This window comes from Chiloscyllium punctatum, chromosome 11, assembly GCF_047496795.1.
Source record: "Chiloscyllium punctatum isolate Juve2018m chromosome 11, sChiPun1.3, whole genome shotgun sequence".
Lineage (NCBI taxonomy): Eukaryota > Metazoa > Chordata > Chondrichthyes > Orectolobiformes > Hemiscylliidae > Chiloscyllium > Chiloscyllium punctatum.
In genome coordinates, this window is record NC_092749.1 from 51,426,871 (window position 1) to 51,448,837 (window position 21,967).

The window sequence follows — 21,967 nt, forward strand, 5'->3', positions numbered from 1 at the left end:
TAGGATCTATTTATATTTAGAAAAGAATGGGCTTATCAGTGATAGGCAACATGGTTTTGTGTGGGGGGATTGTGCCTTACCAACTTAATAGAGTTCTTCGAGGAAGTAACCAAGTTGATAGATGAAGAAAGGGCTGTTGGTGTCATATACATAGACTCTAGTAAAGCGTTTGATAAGGTTCCCCATAGTAGACTAATGGATAAAGTGAAGTCATATGTTGTGCAGGATGTTCTAGCTAGATGGATAAAGAACTGGTTGAGCAGCAGGAGACAGAGAGTAGTAGTTGAAGGGAGTTTCTCGAAATGGAAAAAGGTAACCAGTGGTGTTCCACAGGGGTCAGCGTTGGAGCCACTGTTGTTTGTAATATACACAAATGATCTGGTAGAGAGCACTGTTGGTATGATCACACGAACATTGGTGGAGTAGCAGAAAGCATGAGGGACTGTCAGAGAATACAGGAGGATATAGATAGACTGGAGAGTTGGGTGGAAAAGTGGCAGATGGATTTCAATCCAGACAAATGTAAGGTGATGCATTTAGGCAAGACTAATTCTAGAGCAAATTATACAATGAACGGAAGAGCCTTGGGAAAAGTTGATGGGCAGAGAGATCTGAGAGTGCAGGTCCATTCTATGCTGAAGGTTGCTGCACAGGTGGATAGAGTGGTCAAGAAGGCATATAGTATGCTTGCCTTCATTGGACGGGGTATTGAGTATAAGAGCTGGCAAGTCATGTTAAAATTGTACAAGACATTGGTTCAGCCACATTTAGAATACTGTGGTAAAAACAATGACTGCAGATGCTGGAAACCAGAGTCTAGAATACAGCCTGTATTCCTGATGAAGGGCTTTTGCCCGAAACGTCAATTTTACTGCTCTTCGGATGCTGCCTGAACTGTTGTGCTTTTCCAGTATCACTCTAATCCAGACTTTAGAATACTGTGTACAGTTCTGGTCGCCACATTATCAAAAGGATGTGGATGCTTTGGAGAGGGTGCAGAGAAGGTTTACAAGGATATTGCCTGGTATGGAAGCTGCTAGCTATGAAGAGAGGTTGAGTAGGTTAGATTTATTTTCATTAGCAAAAAGGAGATTGAGGGGGGACCTGATTGAAGTTTATCAAATCATGAAGGGTATAGACAGGGTGGATAGAGACAAGCTTTTTTCCAGGGTGAAGGATTCAATAATGAGAGGTCATGATTTCAAGGTGAGAGGTGGAAAGTTTAAGGGGGATACATGCGGCAAGTACTTCACACAGAGGGTGGTGGGCGTTTGGAACACGTTGCCAGCTGAGGTGCTTGAGGCAGGCACGGTAGATTCATTTAAGATGCGTTTGGATAAATGCATGAGTAGGTGGGAAATAGAGGGATACAGATGCTTAGGAATTGGCCGACAGGTTTAGACAGTACATTTGGATCGGCTCAGGCTTGGAGGACCGAAGGACCTGTTCCTGAGCTGTAAATTTTCTTTGTTCTTTGTTCTTTGTAAACCTTTTCTGTAACCTCTCCTAAGCATCCATATCCTTCTGGTAGTGTGGTGATCAGAACTGTACACAATATTCCAAGTGTGAACTAACTAAAATTCGATGAAGCTGCAGCATAATTTGCCTATCCTTATACTCAATGCCTCTTCCAACTAAGGCAAACATACCATAGGCCTTTTTTACTACCTTATCTACCTGCGCAGCCACCTTCAGTGAAATGTGGACCTGTACAGCCAGATCCCTCTATATATCAATACTCCTAAGGGTCATTCACTGTACAATTTCCATCCATACTTGATCTTCCAAAATGCATCACCTCACATTTGTCTGGATTAAATTCCATCTGCCATTTTTCTGCCCATGCCTCCAACTGATCTATATCTTGCTGTATCTTAACAATCCTCTTCGCTATCTGCAATTCCACCATCTTTGTATCATCCACTAATTAGACCAGCTACAGTTTCCTCCACATCATCTTTGTAGAACACAAACCAGCAGAGGTCCCAACACTGATCCCTGTGGAATACCACTAGTCACGACCCTCCATTCCGAAAAGCATCCTTCCACCGCTACCCTCTGTCTCCTATGGTAAGCTAGTACTGTATCCATCTTGCCAGCTCACCCAATACCAGGTGACTTCATCTTTTGCACCAGTCTGCCATGAGGGACTTTGTCAACAGCTTTACTGAAGCCCATGTAGACAACATCAATCGCTTTTCCCTCATCAATCATCTTCATCACCTCCTCAAAAAACTCCATCAACTTAATGAGACATCACCCCACACAAAACTATGCTGTTCTATTTCTTTTAAGTCTATCTGCTTCTAAATGTGTATAGATCTTGTCCCTGAGAAGCTTTTCCAAGAATTTCCCTACCACCAATGTGAGGCTCACAGACTTGTAATTTCCTGGATTATCCCTACTACCCTTCTTAAACAATGGTACAGCGTTGATTATTCTCCAATCCTCTGGGACCTCACCAGTGGCCAAAGAAGATACAAAGATATCTGTCAATGCTCCAGCAATTTGTTCTCTTGCCTCTGTCAATACTCTGGGATAGATCACATTGGGACACAAGATCTTATCTACCTTAATACTTTTAAGAAGCACAACACCTTTTTGTTTTAAATAACAACTTGGTTTAGTTCAACACTCCCTTCCATGAGATGATCCTCCACGAATTCCTTCTCTTTGGTGAATACTGACATAAAGTATTCATTTAGGACCTCACCTACCTCTTCTGTGCTCCATCATTAAATGGTTCCTTAAGTTTCATCTGGTTAATGTCAATGCACTCTCTCATCAACATTGTCTGTTAATTCATCAACAAATGCAACTGTCAAGCACAAATTGCATTTTGCAAATTCAAGCTGGCTCTCCTTAATTAACTCAAACCTCACCTCATGCCTGATGATTTGTTTCCTATTGTTTCCGAAGCTATTCCTGCCATTGATGTTAAATTGATGACCTGTAGTTATTGGAGTGTCTTTACATCATTTCTTGAAGAAATGTATGACATTTATCACCCTACAATCCTCTGGCATCACTTCTGTGTCGAGGCAAGATTGTATGATTAAAGAAGGCCTTTCACTGCCTTCCTACTGCAAACTGGGATGCTAACCCTCTACACCAAGTGATGGATGCACTCTCAAGCAAAGGCAAACTTGCAGAATATACTGCCTCTCAATTTTCAACTGATTCATTACCTCGACTCTTCTACTGATATTTTGTCAGCATCTTCATCTTTAGGAAACATGACAGTCGCATTAAGTATCCTAGTCTTGCCCAGTATTATAACATTTCTGTCTTCAAACATCACCCACTGCTCCATTATCATTTTTTCCTGCTGGTCTTCAGTTTCACTTTATGCTCACTAGATCCCTACTCATTATTAGATTGCTTCTTATGTTTCCATCACTAATCTAAACCTTATGACTTGATGATCATTCATGCCCAACTGTTCCCATTGGTACCCAATATTCCCTCATAGACACTTGGTCCAGTTGACCCACGTCATTCCCCACTACCAGATCTATTGATGGTTCTATTGGGTTGGATCAAGAATGTACTAGACAAGGAAAGTTATCCTAAACATATTTAACTTTTTTTTTCTTTGCTACCACCAATATCCTTACCCTTTAATATTAGCCCAATTGACTTTTCAGTAATTGAAGTTCTTAAGTATTACCACTGATTTCTTGTAGATTTGCTCCTCACTCTTTGTCTTCCATTATTTGGAGACCTATTAAATGTATTTGCCCAAAGAGTGGAACTCCATGACCACAGGGAGTTGACAAAATTAATGATATTGAAGCATTTTGGGGCAAACTAAACAAATATATGGAGAAAAAGGCAATAGATGGTAATAATTATGCATTTAGATGAGCAAAGTTGGGAGCAAGATGGAAGCAAGCTAAAGTGGACTACTTGGGTTGAATGGCCATTTCCTGTGCTGTTTATTCAGTATAATCCTAAAGAATTGAATTACGCAGGAAAGTGATCAAACCGTTCTTACTCAAATCCTACCAAATGGCATCCAGTCTTAAAACAAAACAAAATGAAGAACTGTGGATGCTGGAAATCTGAAACAAATACAGAAATAGTTGGAGAAACTCAACACCTTTGGCAGAATCTTTGGAGAGAAAGCACAGTTAATGTTTTGAATTCAGTGACCCTTCTTCAGAGCTGTTTGTGGCTAAGAAGGGGTTGGTTTCTTTGCTGAAGCTGTGGTAAGGGGAGGAGTAAACGATAGGTGGAGATAGCAGTTGGGCAGACAAAGGCAATAGTTAACATGGAGGAATGAAAAGCTACTAATGGGGATCATTAGTGGCTCATAAAGGGCTATTGTGGTGGCAGCCCATGTGATCACAAGGCCTGGGTTTGGGGTTCAGGGGAGGACAAGGAAGACGGTGTTCAGGACCTAAAGTGATTGAACATGATATTAAGTTGTGAAGACGGCAAGGTCCCAGCAGAAAATGAAATATGTTTCTTGCAGCTTGTGCTGAGCTTCACTGGAGCACCGCAGCAAGCCTGAGACAGAGATGTTGGTCAAGGAGCTCGGTGGTGTGTTGAAGTGGCAAGCAACAGGAAGCTCAGGGTCATTTATATGGGCAAAATGTAAGTGTCATGTAAAGTGGTTGCCATGTCTGTGTTTTGTCTCCCCAGTATAGAGGAAGAGCACATTGTGAGTGGTGAATGCAGTAAACTAAATTGAGTGAAGTGCAGGTAAAAAACCAGGAAATTGTGTCTGGGGCTTTTGATAGTGAGGAGGGAGAAAGTAAACAGGCAGGTGTTGTACCTTCTGCAATTGCATGGGAATGTGTTTGGGGGTGTGAGGAGGAGTGGACCAAGGTGTCCCAGAATGGTCCTTGTGGAAGACTGACAAGGGAGGGGAGGACATCCTGTGAGGCTAATGGCAGCTAATGATCCTTTGGATGTGGATGCTGATGGGGTGGTAAGTGAGGATGAGGGGGATCCTATTAGTGGTGTGAGTGGAAAGAGAAGGGATGAGGGCCTAATTGTGGAAGATAGCTCAGACACAGCTGAAGGGCCTATCAATCCAGCGGTGGGGAGAGTCCAGTTGAGGAAGAAGCTAGACATTTCAGAGACCCCTTGTATATGCTGGCATCATCAGAACAGAGGCAATGAAGACGGAGAAACTGGGTGAATGAATGGAGTCTTTACAGGTGTGAAGATGTATAGGTCACAATGGATGTTGGTGAGTTTACAGTCGATATTGATGATATCCACCTGGTATTGAGGTGGGCAGGCAAGTCCAATGGACCTCCCTATGTGTCTGCTCCTGGACCAGGCTAAAGGAGCCATTATAAGTCTATACAGTGGCAGTGGAATGGAGGAGGGTACAATAATTCCTGACTTCATACCCTTCTTTTGCAGTTACCACATGCCTATGTGTCTTTGGAGAGGGAAAGCTCAGTGTCTGATGTCATGCTTGAAGCTTTTAGAGACTGGTGGGCACTGGGTTTTAAGGTGGGCTGGTTGGCACATTACTTCCCCCAGAAATGACACTTCAATTTGATCTCCTCCATTTCTTTCTATGAATGTTGCACGAATGAGCTGTTTTGCGTTTGCCTTTTGTAAATTTGGTTCAATTTACTTTTATTTTACCAAAATGGAGAGTGTTCAAATGTATTCTGTTTGGCTTTTAGTTTTTACAGAAAAGTTTTTAAATGAATATAAAGGAGAGTCATAGTTTTATAGTGCATGTATGGTTCATTGAAATAAAACTCTAACTGGAGTATTTCACATCTAGTACAATAACAGCAGATAGCATAATATTGCAAAATCCTTTGAGATGAGAGGACTGGAGAGTTGTAACTGGTGCATAATTCTTGTACAAGGGCAATTCCGATGTTGCATGTGCTTGACTTCCAAAGTCCATAACTGTGAATGAAATTAGTGCATAACCCACTAAGGATGATAACAGCTTGTCAACTTGGTTAAGCTGATAGCCTTTTTGGAAGTTAGAAAAGTATATAGGTAAAGAAAATATTTCAGAAGACATCCAATGAGGTGCACTTTACAAATCTTTCAACAGATAATTTCTTGTCTTTTGGGTTAACAGTTGCTGTCATAAGTGTACCTCATATTCCGTTCGATATAACATTTCCTATTGTCTATAATTTAGTTAAATTGCAGTGACCCAGAGTCAGAGAATTGCTATCGCATATATCAGCAATGTTGCAGCTGCCACCATATGTAATCTCCTATCTTCAACACAAACAGATTTAAAAATTCAAATAAGATGACACATGATTGCAAACCAACAATCTGGCTTGTTTGCAGAAAATATTCATATGAACAGAATGTAGATTTCACTCACCATAAATTGAGAAGCCAAGTACCCCTATTGCTCTTCTATATAAAAACTCATTTTGGCAGAAGATGGAATGATCCACTATGGCACTACAAGCTAAAATGGATAATTTCTTTAAAAATTTGATGTCATCCTTTAAAGTCCCACTGAAATCAAACAACTCGATCACATATATTTAATTAGTACAAATAATCTATAGAAACATTCACTCTGTGTGAATAAAAATTTTTAGTTTCAATGTGTCATGCCTGTGAAATGTTAAATTGTTCATCAGTGCACATGGCTGGCTAGCAGTGAATTTGCGTGAAATCTCCCCCTCAGAATGATGTGGGATATGGTGGGAAATATGACAGAATTGCATGAAAATTCAAAGCAAGGCCTTTCTTGACATCGGGAGCAACAAGTCACATTTTCCAACTAAGTTCCACACATTAAGATGAAATTCTCATTATGAAGCAGCAAGAGATCCATAACTGGGATTTTTGCTCATTATCAGCCTCATTTTTACCAAATTTCACCTCATTAATATGCAGGTTTCACCTACCAGGCAGAAACTAGATGTCAAGAATTCGTGACATGCAAATCAGCGTGCATACCTAGTTCATTACTTGATCCTCCAGACTTCCATCTTGGACATTCGGCACCAACATCTCAGGATATTTTCCATGGACAGCAGCCACATGCACTGCACATCCATGGATGCTGTCATCAACACATTCCAGTGACTCTACACCATCATTGCACATCACCAGTCCACTTATTGTCACTTCTGCACTGCCACACTGCACTTTGGAGTGCACTGGCACTTAACATTGGAATACTGCTGCATGGAGCGTCTCAGTTCACTGTTTGGTCCAAGCTGAAATTCAGGGCTAATTGCTTGCTTTCTTAGCATACACTCATTTAGCGTTTCACAAGATACTCATAGAATTCCTGTCTTGCTTTGTTTTCAGCACTTTGCCTCCTCAGCCAGAGCTAACAAGCTCACAGTATTGACTTGGTGTCAAAGCTGGGAAGCGTGACATGGTTGTCAGCAGTCATCCACTGAGGTGGTGGACGTGTTACAGTACAGCACCATATCAGGTCTATCTCACATCTGCATCATGTGCAAGCACCATATGCTACATGTGTTTCAAAGGTCTAATGGAAGTTCTCCTCAATCAAGTCATAGAGTCATAGAGATGTACAGCATGGAAATAGACCCTTCGGTCCAACCCGTCCATGCCGACCAGATATCCCAACCCAATCTAGTCCCACCTGCCAGCACCCGGCCCATATCCCTCCAAACCCTTCCTATTCATATACCCAAGCAAATGCCTCTTAAATGTTGCAATTGTACCAGCCTCCACCACTTCCTCTGGCAGCTCATTCCATACACATACCACTCTCTGTGTGAAAAAGTTGCCCTGTAGGTCTCTTTGATATCTTTCCCCTCTCACCCTAAACCTATGCCCTGTAGTTCTGGACTCCCCAACACCAGGAAAAAGACTTTGCCTATTTACCCTATCCATGCCCCTCATAATTTTGTAAACCTCTAGAAGGTCACCCCTCAGCCTCTGACGTTCCAGGGAAAACAGTCCCAGCCTGTTCAGTCTCTCCCTACAGCTCAAATCCTCCAACCCTGGCAACATCCTTGTAAATCTTTTCTGAACCCTTTCAAGTTTCACAACATCTTTCCGATAGGAAGGAGACCAGAATTGCACGCAATATTCCAACAGTGGTCTAACCAATTTCCTGTACAGCCGCAACATAACCTCCCAACTTCTTTACTCAGTACTCTGACCAACAAAGGAAAGCATACCAAATGCCTTCTCCACTATCCTATCTACCTGCAACTCCACTTTCAAGGAGCTATAAACCTACACTCCAAGGTCTCTTTGTTCAGCAGCACTCCCTTGGACTTTACCATTAAGTGTATAAGTCCTGCTAAGATTTGCTTTCCCAAAATGCAGCACCTCGCATTTATCTGAATTAAACTCCATCTGCCACTTCTCAGCCCATTGGCCCATCTATTCCAGGACCCTGATGCAGTAAGTTGAAGGCAGTCTCCATTGTCAGTCCAGGGGCTTGGACACAGACATTTTTGCCACGCATGGCAGTCAACATTAAGCTTCTCTCCTTGTAGGAGTGAGGAACTGAATACTAGGCATCCCACCACATATCAGTACTCTTTTTGCTCTGTTATGAAAAAAATTCCCCTGGAATTAGAGAAAGGAAGGGATTGAGTAAGGTAAAAGTGGGTGGCTGTCATGTTACTGCAGGTGGTGCTCAGGAGTTGAGGTATCCCAAGTAGGTGAGGGAATTGGATGGGTAAGAGCAAGTGAGGGAAAACGTCACATGCAATAGTGAGAGTGGTACAGAATGAGTTTTGGTGGGAGGTGGGACAGTATCAGAAATAAACTGAATTGGAGATAGCAGAGAGGATGGTGGCATTTACCATAGCAGCACAAAGAAGGTCATTGACCTTATTCTTTTGTTGCTGGATGTTCCTCTAGATGGTTCAGACCACACTGACCCAGGCAAGGTCTGGTGTTGTGGACTCCCCTGCTAATCCTAAGGGAGAAGGACATCCCTCCTCTGCAATATCTCAATGCCTAGACCTAGGGTCCATGTCTGCAAAGCATAGTGCCAGTTTCCACTGACCTATCATGGCCAGAGCAAATGTGACAAACCATGCAGGGCAGCTCAGTACTGACAGTGTTTGACTGAGTATACTTTTAAAGACAATGCATGCACTAGGGATCCTATTAGTGATGAGTCCTTCTGGCAAAAGTGAGTGGGTGAATCAGGCTAGCATCAGACAAAAGGCACCATAGGGGTATGGTAGGTAGTTATTGAGGTGTATTTGGGATCAGATCATGAGAAGACCCTTTAGCCCTCCAAGAAACTTCATAAAAGTGACAGTTTACCAACATATGGGAAGGTTTAACCCATAATTCCATCTATATAGGAAACAAAAGGTTTTAAATTATGTGAAGTAGGCTTTAAAAATGTCATTAGGTGACTTTCATTCAATGGGTTTATTACTTGCTGATGAAGAATAATGATCACTATGTGTTACTTTGTTTCTTCAGCATTTTGTTTGGGATCATCCTGCAAGCTATCCACACAGTTTATCATTCAAGATCATATGGCTATGCATTACAAGAGGCTACAATCAGCCAAAGGTATCATATATAATATGTAGATAACTCTGTTGATTTGTGGCTGTGCATTAGGCAAAAAACATTATCAAGCATTTTCAATTTTGCTAATGTGATACAAATATAGATTCCTAATGCTACAAGGACAAAATATTTGCTGAAACAATACAAAAACATCTTTAATTATTTGTGCCAACTGCTCCCACATCAGAAAGGAGCTGTGTAACTCAACATGCAGAATTTAAACATTTGTATATGAATATTTGAGAGTATAGCATTGATTTTAACTTTGACTAATAGATTTGTAACAGAAAATAGCAGTTTATTTGTCTTTTATACACCCTCCCCATTTTCTTCACCATTGAAACGGCATTTCATAGCCACCACTGAAATTTAAAATCACCTCAAATATTTGTTCTATTGTAGCCTTCAACCATAATCATAAAAGGGTTATATTAGAAAATAAAAGATTGAGACCGTAAATGATTTTTTGACTGACATTTCAGAGCCTGCATTAACTGATACACTTTAAATTAGTTAATGCCAACATTAAAGTAACAGACTGTGCTCAGGGCTTTGTGGTCCAGTGATATCCCTATGCCTGGCTTCAAGTCCCACTGCAGGATGTGATGGCCACAGCGCTTTAACTTACATAACATAGCAATCAGGTTGATTTAAAATAAAAATCTCTATCAGTGTCAGAGAATCTTGCAACAGAAACCTTTCTGCCCACATCCCAATCCTCTAAAAGAGCTTCTTGTTTAATTCCATTCCCTACATCCTTTTCCTTAATAGTTATCCCTTTTCCTTCACTCACTTGTCCAATTTGTTTCAATAGGCTAATATGGATTTTGCGATAGTCACTACGTTTAGTCCTAATATTCCATGTTCTTACAACTTACTGCAGTAAAAAATTGTTGTAACTTCTACCCTCATTCTTCTGAAAATTTGTCCTCTAGTTGTTAACTTTTAGACCATTAACCGTAGTGTTTTTCTCACTTTTTTAATCAAAACCCCCGCAAATTTGAATATCTATTCTGAACTTTTGGTAAAAAAAAGACCCACTTACACAAACACAAATTGCTGGAAAAAGTCATCAGGCCTGGCAGCACCTGTGGAGAGAAAGCAGAGTTAACATTACAGGTCCAGTGACCCTCTTCAGAACTCAACGTAACGAGCTTTAGGCCCAATTACTCGATTTCGACTTATAAGTAAAACCTTTCATCTTAAATATCATCTTAAAGTATGATAATTAATCCCAGAAATAGAATCTTTTCACAGGTTGTCTCAGTTGCCCACAATAATCTCCACTAGTAGGAGCGTGGAAAACTTAGTAAGACTGTTTCAGCATTTCTAGATTAGCGTGGTGCTGGAAAAGCACAGCAGGTCAGACAGTATCCGTGGAGTAGGAAAATCGACATTTCAGGCAAAAGCCGTTCATCAGGACTGAAGGCAGGGAGCCTTCAAAGTGGAGAGATAAATGGGAGTGGGGGTGAGCTGGGGAGAATGTAGCAAAGAGTACAATGGGTGATTGGGGGTATGGATGAAGGTGATAGGTCACAGAGGAGAGTGGAGCAGACCACATCATCCGCCGTCATTTCTGCCACCTTCAAACAGACCCCACCACCAGGGATATATTTCCCTCTCCATCCCTTTCTGCTTTCCACAAAGACCATTCCCTCCGTGACTACCTGGTCAGGTCCACACTCCCCCAACAACCCACCATCCTCTCCTGGCATCCTCCCCTGCCACCGCAGGAATTGCAAAACCTGTGCCCACACCTCCTCCCTCACCTCCATCCAAGGCCCCAAAGGAGCCTTCCACATCCATCAAAGTTTCACCTGCACATCCACTAATGTCATTTATTGTATCTGTTGCTCCCGATGCAATTTCCTCTACATTGAGGTGACCGGATGCCTTTTTGCAGAGCGCTTTAGGGAACATCTCCGGGACACCCGCACCAATCAACCCCAGCGCCTGTGGCCCAACATTTCAACTCTCCCTCCCACTCTGCTGAGGACATGCAGGTCCTGGGCCTCCTCTACTGCCATTCCCCCATCACCCAATGCCTGGAGGAAGAATGTCTCATCTTCCGCCTCAGAACACTTCAACCCCAGGGCATCAATGTGGACTTCAGCAGTTTCCTCATTTCCCCTTCCCCTACCATACCCCAGTTCCAACCTTCCAGCTCAGCACTGTCCTCATGACCTGTCCTACCTGCCAATCTCCCTTCCCACCCATCAACTCCACCCTCCTCTCTGACCTATCATCTTCATCCCCACCCCCATCCACCGATTGTACTCTTTGCTACCTTCTCCCAGCTCCACTCCCCTCCCATTTATTTCTACACCCTGGAGGCTCCCTGCCTTCAGTCCTGATGAAGGGCTTTTGCCCGAAACATTGATTTTCCTGCTCCTTGGATGCTGCCTGTCCTGCTGTGCTTTTCCAGCACCACTCTAATCTAGACTCTGACTTCCAGCATCTGCAGTCCTCACTTTTGCCTGTTTCAGCATTTCTGTTGATCTATTCAGATCTTCTTTCACAATTACAATAGTTATCAGGTGAGATTCTGTCATAGTATTCTAACTGTAACCTCGCCAATGGTTTGTTTAGATTTAATATTATCTTTTTGCCTCTAGCTTATCCAAAAGTGTCAATAAATACGTACTCATAAATAATAACGTAGCAACAGGGAAATGTGACTTGTTCTTAAGAACACAGAGTGTCAGTACATGTGTGGTTCAATATTGCATTGTGTCTTTTCTATGATCCTGCCAAAGGCTAAAATTGTAATAACCTAACTTTGATATATTTGAATTGCCTAAAGGATTAATTCAACTGGTTAAAAATTAAAGAGTATTTCCATGGAAATGACATTTTAATACCTATTTAATGTAAAAGTGCTGGGTAAACTACAAGTATTGAACTAATCTGATGGATCATTTCTGCCATGCTAATCTACCTCGTTGGATCGATGACAGTGGAGCCAACAAAATCTGACTCATACTGCAATGACTTGCACTTGGACCATTCTACCACATTTTATAACATTAAGATTCAGATCTAATGGTGGTGATTGAATTACTGGTCTGAAGTGTCAGTACAGCTCTAAATGTATGAATAGAATACCTCAACATTTAAGATATATTCACACATTTCTTTCTCAAAGGAGTGTGCCTTAGTTTTCCATTGAAGTGAAGTATAGCACAAAAATCAATGTTTACTATCGTGAACTAACTAACTTGCAATTAGATGAATTCATGCAGTTTTCACTGTTTTCTTGTTTGTGTATATTTCAGCCACTGTTGATTCATCTATGCCGAAAAGCATGTCGACCAGTGTTAAATGTAAGTGCTTAATTCATGAGCAATCACAATATCAATTGTCAATATTTGTCGTAGGCAGAATTTGTCTGCAACCACTGGAAATGAAAGATTATGTAGGTAGGCAAATTGTCCTGTTATATGCAGATTTTACAGCACAGCAGTAGGCCATTCATTTTAACAATGCTCTTCTGGTGCTATTACTCTGGTTAAACCTTCTCCTATCCCTATTTCCTTCTATTGCCATATTTACAATTCTTTCTGTTTATAAGTTCCTATCTACTATGCCCTTTTTTCTTCATTTTGTTTCTCCCTTCTACTCTTTAAGTAAGTGATATATGGGGAGGCCTCAATGAGTACATGGAATGTGCTTGATCCAGATTCCCAATGCTGACTGGTGTACTAGTTCTGGGATGCAGAAATTGGAACTAGTTACATGTGGTGCTGCAGCTGAAATGACAAGAAGCTTACAACGTGGATGAGAAGGATATAGATGGAGCTAACTGAAAAGCAAAATAATGCTTGTATTAGCTAAAACATCATCTTTAGTGGCTGAAATCACAAAGACTGTAAGATTCTCAGAAACTACATTAGAGTTTTTGGTATTGGTAGACTTAAAGGGAAGAAGCAACAGTGCTCAAAAAAAAAATGTGCAAGTGGAAGTGCATTCACACCATAATGTTTTGTGCTAAAATAATTTTAATATCCCAAGCAGGATGACTAAGACAAATGAAGGTACAAGTACTAATGTAAGTACAGAAATAATGAGGCAAACTTAACTCAGCCTTGAACCATCACTGCCAAATAGTATAAAAGAAGAAAGGAGCATTAATAAGCACAATATATTGTTCTCCTTCAGTGATTCACCTACTCTCCTCCCATTGTAGTGTCTTAAGTCACAGCTTTTTTAATGTATAAATAAGAAATAAAGTCGGCAGCTCGTTGCAGATTAATTTGAGAATATTTGTTGGAACTTAACTAAAAATACAATTGTGTAATATTCGTAGTGCTCAAAACATTGTGCACTTTCAAAAGTGAAGGTTAAGAACTAGAGGTAAAGGGCTGCCACAAATGGAGGAACAGCTGGAATTGACCCATCCATTGGTATATAGTGGAAGCTCTATCATTATAGCAATACTGTGGTGTTTTGGGAAAATAAAAATAGTGGAAGTCTGGAAGCTGGCAATAAGAGAGAATCCTTTCAGAAATAAGCTTTGTTCTTTTTAGTCATTCTTGTTATTTAAACAACTTGATATTGCTTCTTCATATTCTTTAAATCGCAATGAACTGTACCCTTCTAAAATTAATATCCTATGTGCTCCTGAATTGTTAAATATTAAAGAATTGCTTGATGCTGTAGAACCCGCAGAAAGCTATTTACCCAAGCATTGGTCTTCCCATCTGCAATGCATTAACCCTCCTGCAGTCTCGGTCACTACTGTCACATCCTATCTCCTTCCCACTGCTTCAGTCTATGAATATTGTGCTCACCATTTCAAATAAAACATCAAAACCAAATATGTAGCAGAAAACATTTTATCCAACAACTCTATTCAATCTGCATCAATAAAAAGTTGGAATCAACTTTTTGAAATCATTTTGTGTTTTCATTTCTGAGGTGTATGCACAGTGGCTGTAGCTGGGAGATGGAAGGCTTTGAAAGGGTCAGTGAAAATCCTTCAGACAGCCATGGCAAGGTCTAATTGCACACAACAGCATCGCAGCATTGATTGGACTAGTTGGCTGTGTGGCACTAGCTAGTGTACTTGGAGAATAGGTGGTTCAGAAGCAACTACTCACTCCTCCTTAGAGAAATTAGCAAATGCCAAGGCGACTGTCCAGGGATTAGGCTTCATCAGTCCCTCAGTTTTTAGAAGATTAGAGTGCAGGAGTTCTATGATGCTTTGGAAGTCCCTGTCAACACTGGAATTTAAAACAAAATCACAGCTGTTTCTGTTACAATGTAGAGCTGTCAACCAAAGTTATATCTTGATGGGTAACATGAAGCTGTTTTACAGAGCTAACTAATTTTTCAATTTTAAGCAGCATGATGTTGAAGCTCTGCATAAAGCCCTAAAATAGGTTGGAGAACTAACATTACTTGCATCATTACACTCACCTTCTGTGGTAGCCTGGGCCCTCACAGGCAGCATCTGAGTCCTTTACAGGAGATCGAGAATGCAATTTTGTTGTCAGTGATTCAGTTTCTCCAATTTAGATCATACCTTCTCAATCCTGTACTAACCATTCCTTAAAATGTACAGGACATTGGTTAGGCCACTGTTGGAATATTGCGTGCAGTTCTGGTCTCCTTCCTATCAGAAAGATGTTATGAAACTTGAAAGGGTTCAGAAAAGATTTACAAGGATGTTGCCAGGGTTGGAGGATTTGAGCTATAGGGAGAGGCTGAACAGGCTGGGGCTGTTTTCCCTGGAGCGTCGGAGGCTGAGGGATGACCTTAGAGGTTTACAATTTTGAGGGGCATGGATAGGATAAATGCGGGGTGCTGCATTTTGGGAAAGCAAATCTTAGCAGGACTTCTACACCTTAATGGTAAAGTCCTAGGGTATTGCTGAACAAAGACCTTGGAGTGCAGGTTCAAAGTGGTGTCACAGGTAGATAGGATCATGAAGAAGGCGTTTGGTATGCTTTCCTTTATTGGTCAGAGTATTGAGTACAGGAGTTGGGAGGACATGTTGCAGCTGTACAGGACATTGGTTAGGCCACTGTTGGAATATTGTGTGCAATTCTGGTCTCCTTCCTATTGGAATGATGTTGTGAAACTTGAAAGGGTTCAGAAAAGATTTACAAGGATGTTGCCAGGGTTGAAGGGTCTAAGCTACAGGGAGGAGCTGAACAGGCTGGGGCTGTTTTCCCTGGAGCGTCAGATGCTGAGGCGTGACCTTATAGAGGTCTAAGAAATTATGAGGGGCATGGATAGGATAAATAAACAAAGTCTTTTCCCTGGGGTCGGAGAGTCCAGAACTAGAGGACATAGGTTTAGGGTGAGAGGGGAAAGATATAAAAGAGACCTAAGGGGCAACTTTTTTACGCAGAGGGTGGTATGTGTATGGAATGAGCTGCCAGAGGATGTGGTGGAGGCTGGTACAATTGCAACATTTAAGAGGCATTTGGATGTGTATATGAATAGGAAGGGTTTGGAGGGCTATGGGCCGGGCGCTGGCTGGTGGGACTAGATTGGGTTGGGATATCTGGTCGGCATGGACGGGTTGGACCAAAGTGTCTGTTTCCATGCTGTACATCTCTATGACTCCATGACTCTATGATATAGGAGGACAAATAGATCATTCAGCCCATCAATCTAGTCCACCATTCAATGAGATCATGGCTGATCTAATAATCCTGATCTAATTCCACTTTCTTGCCTTATCCCCATGAAACCGATACCCTTACTGATTAAAAAGGTGTCTGTCACAACCTCGAGGTCATTTAACGATCCAGCTATGACAATCTGCTATAGTAAAGAATTGTACAGATCGATTCAAAGAAAAATTGTCTTCTTCACCTCTGTCTTAAGTGGGTGACCCCTTACTCTGAGTCAATACCTTCTGTTCCGAGTCTTTCTCACTAGGAGAAACAACCTCTTTCTAGCTACCCTTTCAAGACCCCTAAAATTCTTAAATGGTTCAATAGGTCGCCTCATATTGTACTAACCTCCAATGAATACAAGTCCTCATAAAAAAAAATCCCTCCATGTCCAGGATCAACATAGTGAACCTCGCTGGACTGCTTCCAATGCCATTAAACCTTACCTTAAATAAGGGGACCAAAACTGTCCACAGTATCCCAGCGGTGGTCTGTCTAGTGCCTTATGTAGTTTTAGTAAGACCACACTACCTTTATGTGTCATTCCCTTTAAAATAAGGGGCAATATTCCTTTTACTTTCCATATTACCTGCTGAAGTCGGATACTAGCTCTTTTGTGATACATGCATGAGGACCCCACATCCCTTTCTGCTGCAGTTCTCTGCAGTCTTTCCCTATTTATATGAAATAATATTTAATTTTCTATTTGTCTTGCCAAAGTGCTAAGCCTCACATTTTCCAACATTGTAAACCATCTGCCAAATCTTTACTAGCATTCCTGTATAGATTCTTTGTGTCATTCTCACTGCTTGCATCACCATTTATTCTTGTGTCATCTGCAACATAGTACATTCACTTTTCCTCATCCAAGTCATTAATATGTAACATAAATAATCGCATTGTTGCCTGTGGCACTCCACTCGTTACAGGTTGCCATTCCCAAATCAATTATTTCGCTATTCCTCTGTTGATACTAATGTACTACTGCCAACACTGTGAGCTCCTACCTTATTAAGTAACCTTATGGATGATATGTTATTGAATGTATTTTGGAAATCCACATGTATTACATCCACTGATTCCCCATTATCTATCCTGCTTATTACCTCCTCAAAGAACTGTAATAAAATTATTAGGTATGATTTTTCCTTCATAATGTCATGCTGACTCTGTTTGATTATATTATGTATTTCTAAAAGCTGTACAACTTTATCTTTTGTAACAATTTCTAACAATTTCCCAATGACAGATGTTAAGCCTATGAGCCTATAGTTATCTATATTTGATTCACTTTTGAATAAGAGTATTACCTTTGCAGTTTTCCAATCGTCTGGGATTTTTACTGAATCTAAGGATTTGCATCATAAAGTTGTACAACACAGAAGCAGACTCTCCAATCTAACTCATACATGGTGACCAGATACCCTAAATTAATCTAGTCCCATTTGCCAGAATTCGGCCCATATCCCTCTAAACCCTTCCTGTTCATGTGCCCATCCAGATTCCTTTTAAATGTTGTAATTGTGTCAGCCTCCACCTCTGGCAGCTCATTCCATACATGCACCACACTCTGGATGAAGAAGTTGCCACTTAGATCCCTTTTATACCTTTCTCCCCTCAACTTAAACTTAAATGCTCTTTAGTTTGGACTCTCCTACCCTGGGAGAAAGATCTTGGCTATTTACCCTATCCATACCCCTCATGATTTTATAAACTTCTATCAGCTCTCTTCCCTCAGCCTCCAAGACGCCAGGGAAGATAGTCCAAGCATATTCAGACTCTCCCTATAGCTCAAACCCTCCAACCCAGGCTTGTCAATCTTTTCTGCACCCTTTCAAATTTAACAACATCTTTCCTGTAGCAGGGAGGCCAGAATTGAATTCTAAAGTGTTCTAACTATTGTCCTGTAGAGCTGCAACATGACACTCCAATCCCTATACTCAATGCACTGACTAATAAAGGCAAATGTACCAAATACCTTCTTCACTACCCTGTCTACCTTTGAGTCCACCTTCAAGAAACTATGAACTTGCACTCCAATGTCTCTTTGTTTGGTAACACTTCCCTGGACCCTACCACTAGGTGTATAAGTCCTGTCCTGGTTTGCTTTACCAAACATCTCACATTTATCTAAATTAAACTCCATCCACCACTCTTTGGCCCATCAGCCCATCTGATCAAGGACCCATTGTACTCTAAGATAACCTTCTTCACTGTCCACTACACCACCAACTTTGGTGTCATCTGCAAGCTTACTTACCATTCCACCTATATTCATATCTAAATCATTTATATAAATGACAAAAAAGCAGTGGAGGAGTGGGCACCAAACCCTGTGGTACACCACTGTTTACAGATTGCCACTCTGAAAAATAACCCTCAACCATCATCGTCAAGTCAATTTTGTATCCAAATGGCTTCCTCTCCCTGGATTCCATGTGATCTAACCTTGCTAACCAGTCTGCCATGTGGAACCTTGTCAAACGCTTTGTTAAAGCCGATATAGACAACGTACACTGCTTTGCCTTTATAAATCTTCTTTGTCACTTCTTCATATAGCTCAATCAAGTTTGTGAGACACGATTTCCCACACAAAGCCATGTTGACTATCCTGAATTAGTCCTTCCCTTTCCAAATACATGTAGATCCTGTCCCTCAAAATCTCTCCAACAACTTACCCACCAATGACGTCAGGCTCAGCGATCTACAGTTCCCCGGCTTTTCCTTACCATCTTTCTTAAATAATGGCACCACATTAGCCACCTTCCAATCTTCCTGCACCCATTGCTATCAATGATACAAATATCTCAGCAAGGAGCCCATCAATCACTTCCCTAGCTTCCCACAAAGTTCTGAGATACACCTGATCAGGCCCTGGGGATTTATCCATCTTTATGCGTTTTAAGATGTCCAGCACTTCCTCCTCTGTAATGTGGACATTTTTCAAGATATCACTGTTTATTTCTCCAAATTCTCTAGCTTCCATATCATTCTCCACAGCAAATACTGACACAATATAATAATTTAGTACCTCACCCACCTCCTGCAGTTCCACACATAGGTGGCCTTGTTGATCTTTATGGGCTGTTTTCTCTCCCGAGTTATTCTTTTGCCCAAAATGTATTTATGTAATCTTGTTGGATTCTCCTTAATCCTTTTTGCCAAAACTACCTCATGCCCCCCTTTTTTCTCTCCTGATTTCCCTTTTGAATATACTCCTACTGCCTTTATACTCCTTGAGGGATTCAGTCAATCCTCGCTATCTCTACCAGTCATATGCTACCTTATTTTTCTTGACCAGAGCTTCATTTTCTCTAGTCATTCCGTACACCTACCAACCTTGCCCTTCACACTAACAGGGACATTCTGCCTCTGAGCTCACATTACCTCTTTTTTGAAGCCCTCCCACTTTCCAACCACCTGTTTACTTGTGAATAACCTCTGCCAATCAACTTTTGGAAGTTCTTGCCTAGTACCATCAAAATTGGCCTTACTCCAATTTAGAACTTTAACTTTTCAGTCAGGTCTAAGTTTTCCTATAACTATTTTAAAATTGATAGATGTATGATCAGCAAGAAGCCCTGACATCTCAGTCACTTTCCCTGCCTTATTTCCCAAGAGAAGGTCATGTTTTGCTTCCTCTCTTGTAGTTTCATCCAAATACTGAAAAAGAAAATGTTCTTGTAGACATTTAACAAATTCCTCTCCATTCAAACCCTTAACACTGTGGCAGTCCCAGCCTATGTTTGGAAGGTTAAACCTTTACAACTCTATCATTCTTACAGATATCTGAAATCTCCTTCCAAGCTTGTTTCTCAATTTCCCTCTGACTATTGGAGGGGGCCTATAGTGCAAACCCAATAAGGTGATAATCCCTTTCTCATTTCTCAGTTCCACCCAACTTCACTGGACGTACCCACAGAAATATCCTCCCTAAGTACAGCCACAATGATATCCCTAACCAAAAACACCATTCCCCTCCTCTCTTGCTTCCCTTTCTATCCTTCCTGTAGCATTTATATCCTGAAACATTAAGCTGCCAGTCCTGCCCTTCCCTGAAACACATTTCTGTAATTGCTATGATATCCCAGTTCCTTGTTCCCAGCCATGCTCTCAGATCATCTACCTTACCTGTCAGGCATCTTGCAATTAAATAAATGCAGTTTAATTTATCAGTCATACCCCCATTCTTTGCGTTGCTCTTGCTGCTTTGACGATTTGATTTGCTCATCTTCTCAACTGTACCGGCCTCAGGTTTATCTCTTTTCTCACTATCTCTTCGGATACACTTCCCCACCTCCACCTTACTCGTTTAAATCCTCCTGAGTTTTATCGCTAATCTCCCCTCCAAGACATTGATCCCCTTTCCAATTCAGGTCCAAGCCGTCCTTCTTGTACAGGTCACTTCTACCCAGAAGAGATTCCAATGATCAAAAATGTGAATCCCTGCACTAGCTACTCAGCCACACATTCATCTGCTCTATCCTTCTATTCCGACTCTCACTAGCACATGGCACCGGGAGTAATCCAGATATTACTACCCTTGAGGAACTATTTTTTACCCTCTTGCTTAATTTTCTATATTCTGTCTTCAGAACCTCATACCTTTCTCTTCCAATGCCATTGGTACCAACATATACAATGACCTGCTGCTGGCCACTCCTCCCCTTTGAGAATATTCTGCACCCTCACCAAGACATCCTTGACCCTGGCGCCAGGGAAGCATCACACCATTCTGATGTCTCACTGTTGGCTGCAGAAATGTTTACCTGACCAGAGAGTCCCCTACCACGATTGATCACTAGGAACCCGACATACTCTTCATTACAGTCGAGCCAATCAAACAGAAATCTGGCTGTCAGTGCTGCATTCCCCTGAGAGTCCTTCACCCCCTACATTTTCCAAAACAGCATACTTGTTTGAGATGAGGATGGCCACAGAAGACTCCTGCACTATCTGCCTACTGCTTCTACCTTTCCTAGAAGTAACCCATATACCTGACTGAATCTGTGGTTTTTCTACCTTCCTGAAACTGCCATCCATCACACTTCTGGTTCCTGTAACTTCCTCATTGTCTGTATCTGCCACTCCAACCAACCCATGCCAAATAATAGGCTTCATAACCAAACACACTTCCTGCAGCCATAATCATCAGGAACCTTGAAATTCTTCCTAATCTCCCATTTCTGACAGGAATAGCACATCACTATACTAAAGCCCCTCTCTCCACCTTAATCTACCGAAAATAGCACAATGTTACTGCTCTGAAAATACTGCTACAGAATAACGTAATACCTATGTTTTATATATTTTTAAAAATTTAATCAAGAGTGAGATCTCAGTAAAACATTAAAACAAAACCCTCACCCTACTCCCTATTGTATATTCACAAAAATAAATCAAGATTTGTAAGTTTTTTAAGTCTTAAAAACAAACACTTAGCTGATCAATGAAATCCTGACACTCCCAGCTGTGAGTAGCTCCAATAATGAGGTCTCTCCATGGTCAGCTGTGAAATTTCGCTGTTTTTCTTGGACTGAACACCGATGTCCACATTTGTTTGTACTTTCATAGTTGGAAGATTACTACCATTAAATCCACTATCTCTGTAGCTACTTCCTTTAAAATCCTTGATTGCAACCCATCACAACCAGGAGACTTATTGGCCTTTAGCTCCATTAATTTCCCCAGTGCTTTTCTTAGTGTTATTTATTGTGTTTATTTTCTCCCCCACCCCCATCCTCCTGAACCCATTGATTATTTAAGTAGTTTTGGAATGCAGTTGGTGCCATTTACCATAGAGACCGATGGCAAGTATTTGTTCAACTCTTCTGCTATCTTCTGGTCCCTCATTA

General features: G+C 41.2%; 1 protein-coding gene across 1 annotated transcript in view; it reads left to right on the top strand.

Moving 5' to 3' along the window:
• Nucleotides 1-21,967, top strand: part of LOC140482597 (spermatogenesis-associated protein 7 homolog) — a 191,734-nt gene that overhangs the window by 20,940 nt on the left and 148,827 nt on the right. The window contains exons 3-4 of the mRNA XM_072580120.1: nucleotides 9,394-9,486; nucleotides 12,762-12,809. Of these exons, the coding sequence (XP_072436221.1) occupies nucleotides 9,394-9,486; nucleotides 12,762-12,809 (141 nt within the window). The remainder of the gene's footprint in view (nucleotides 1-9,393; nucleotides 9,487-12,761; nucleotides 12,810-21,967) is intronic.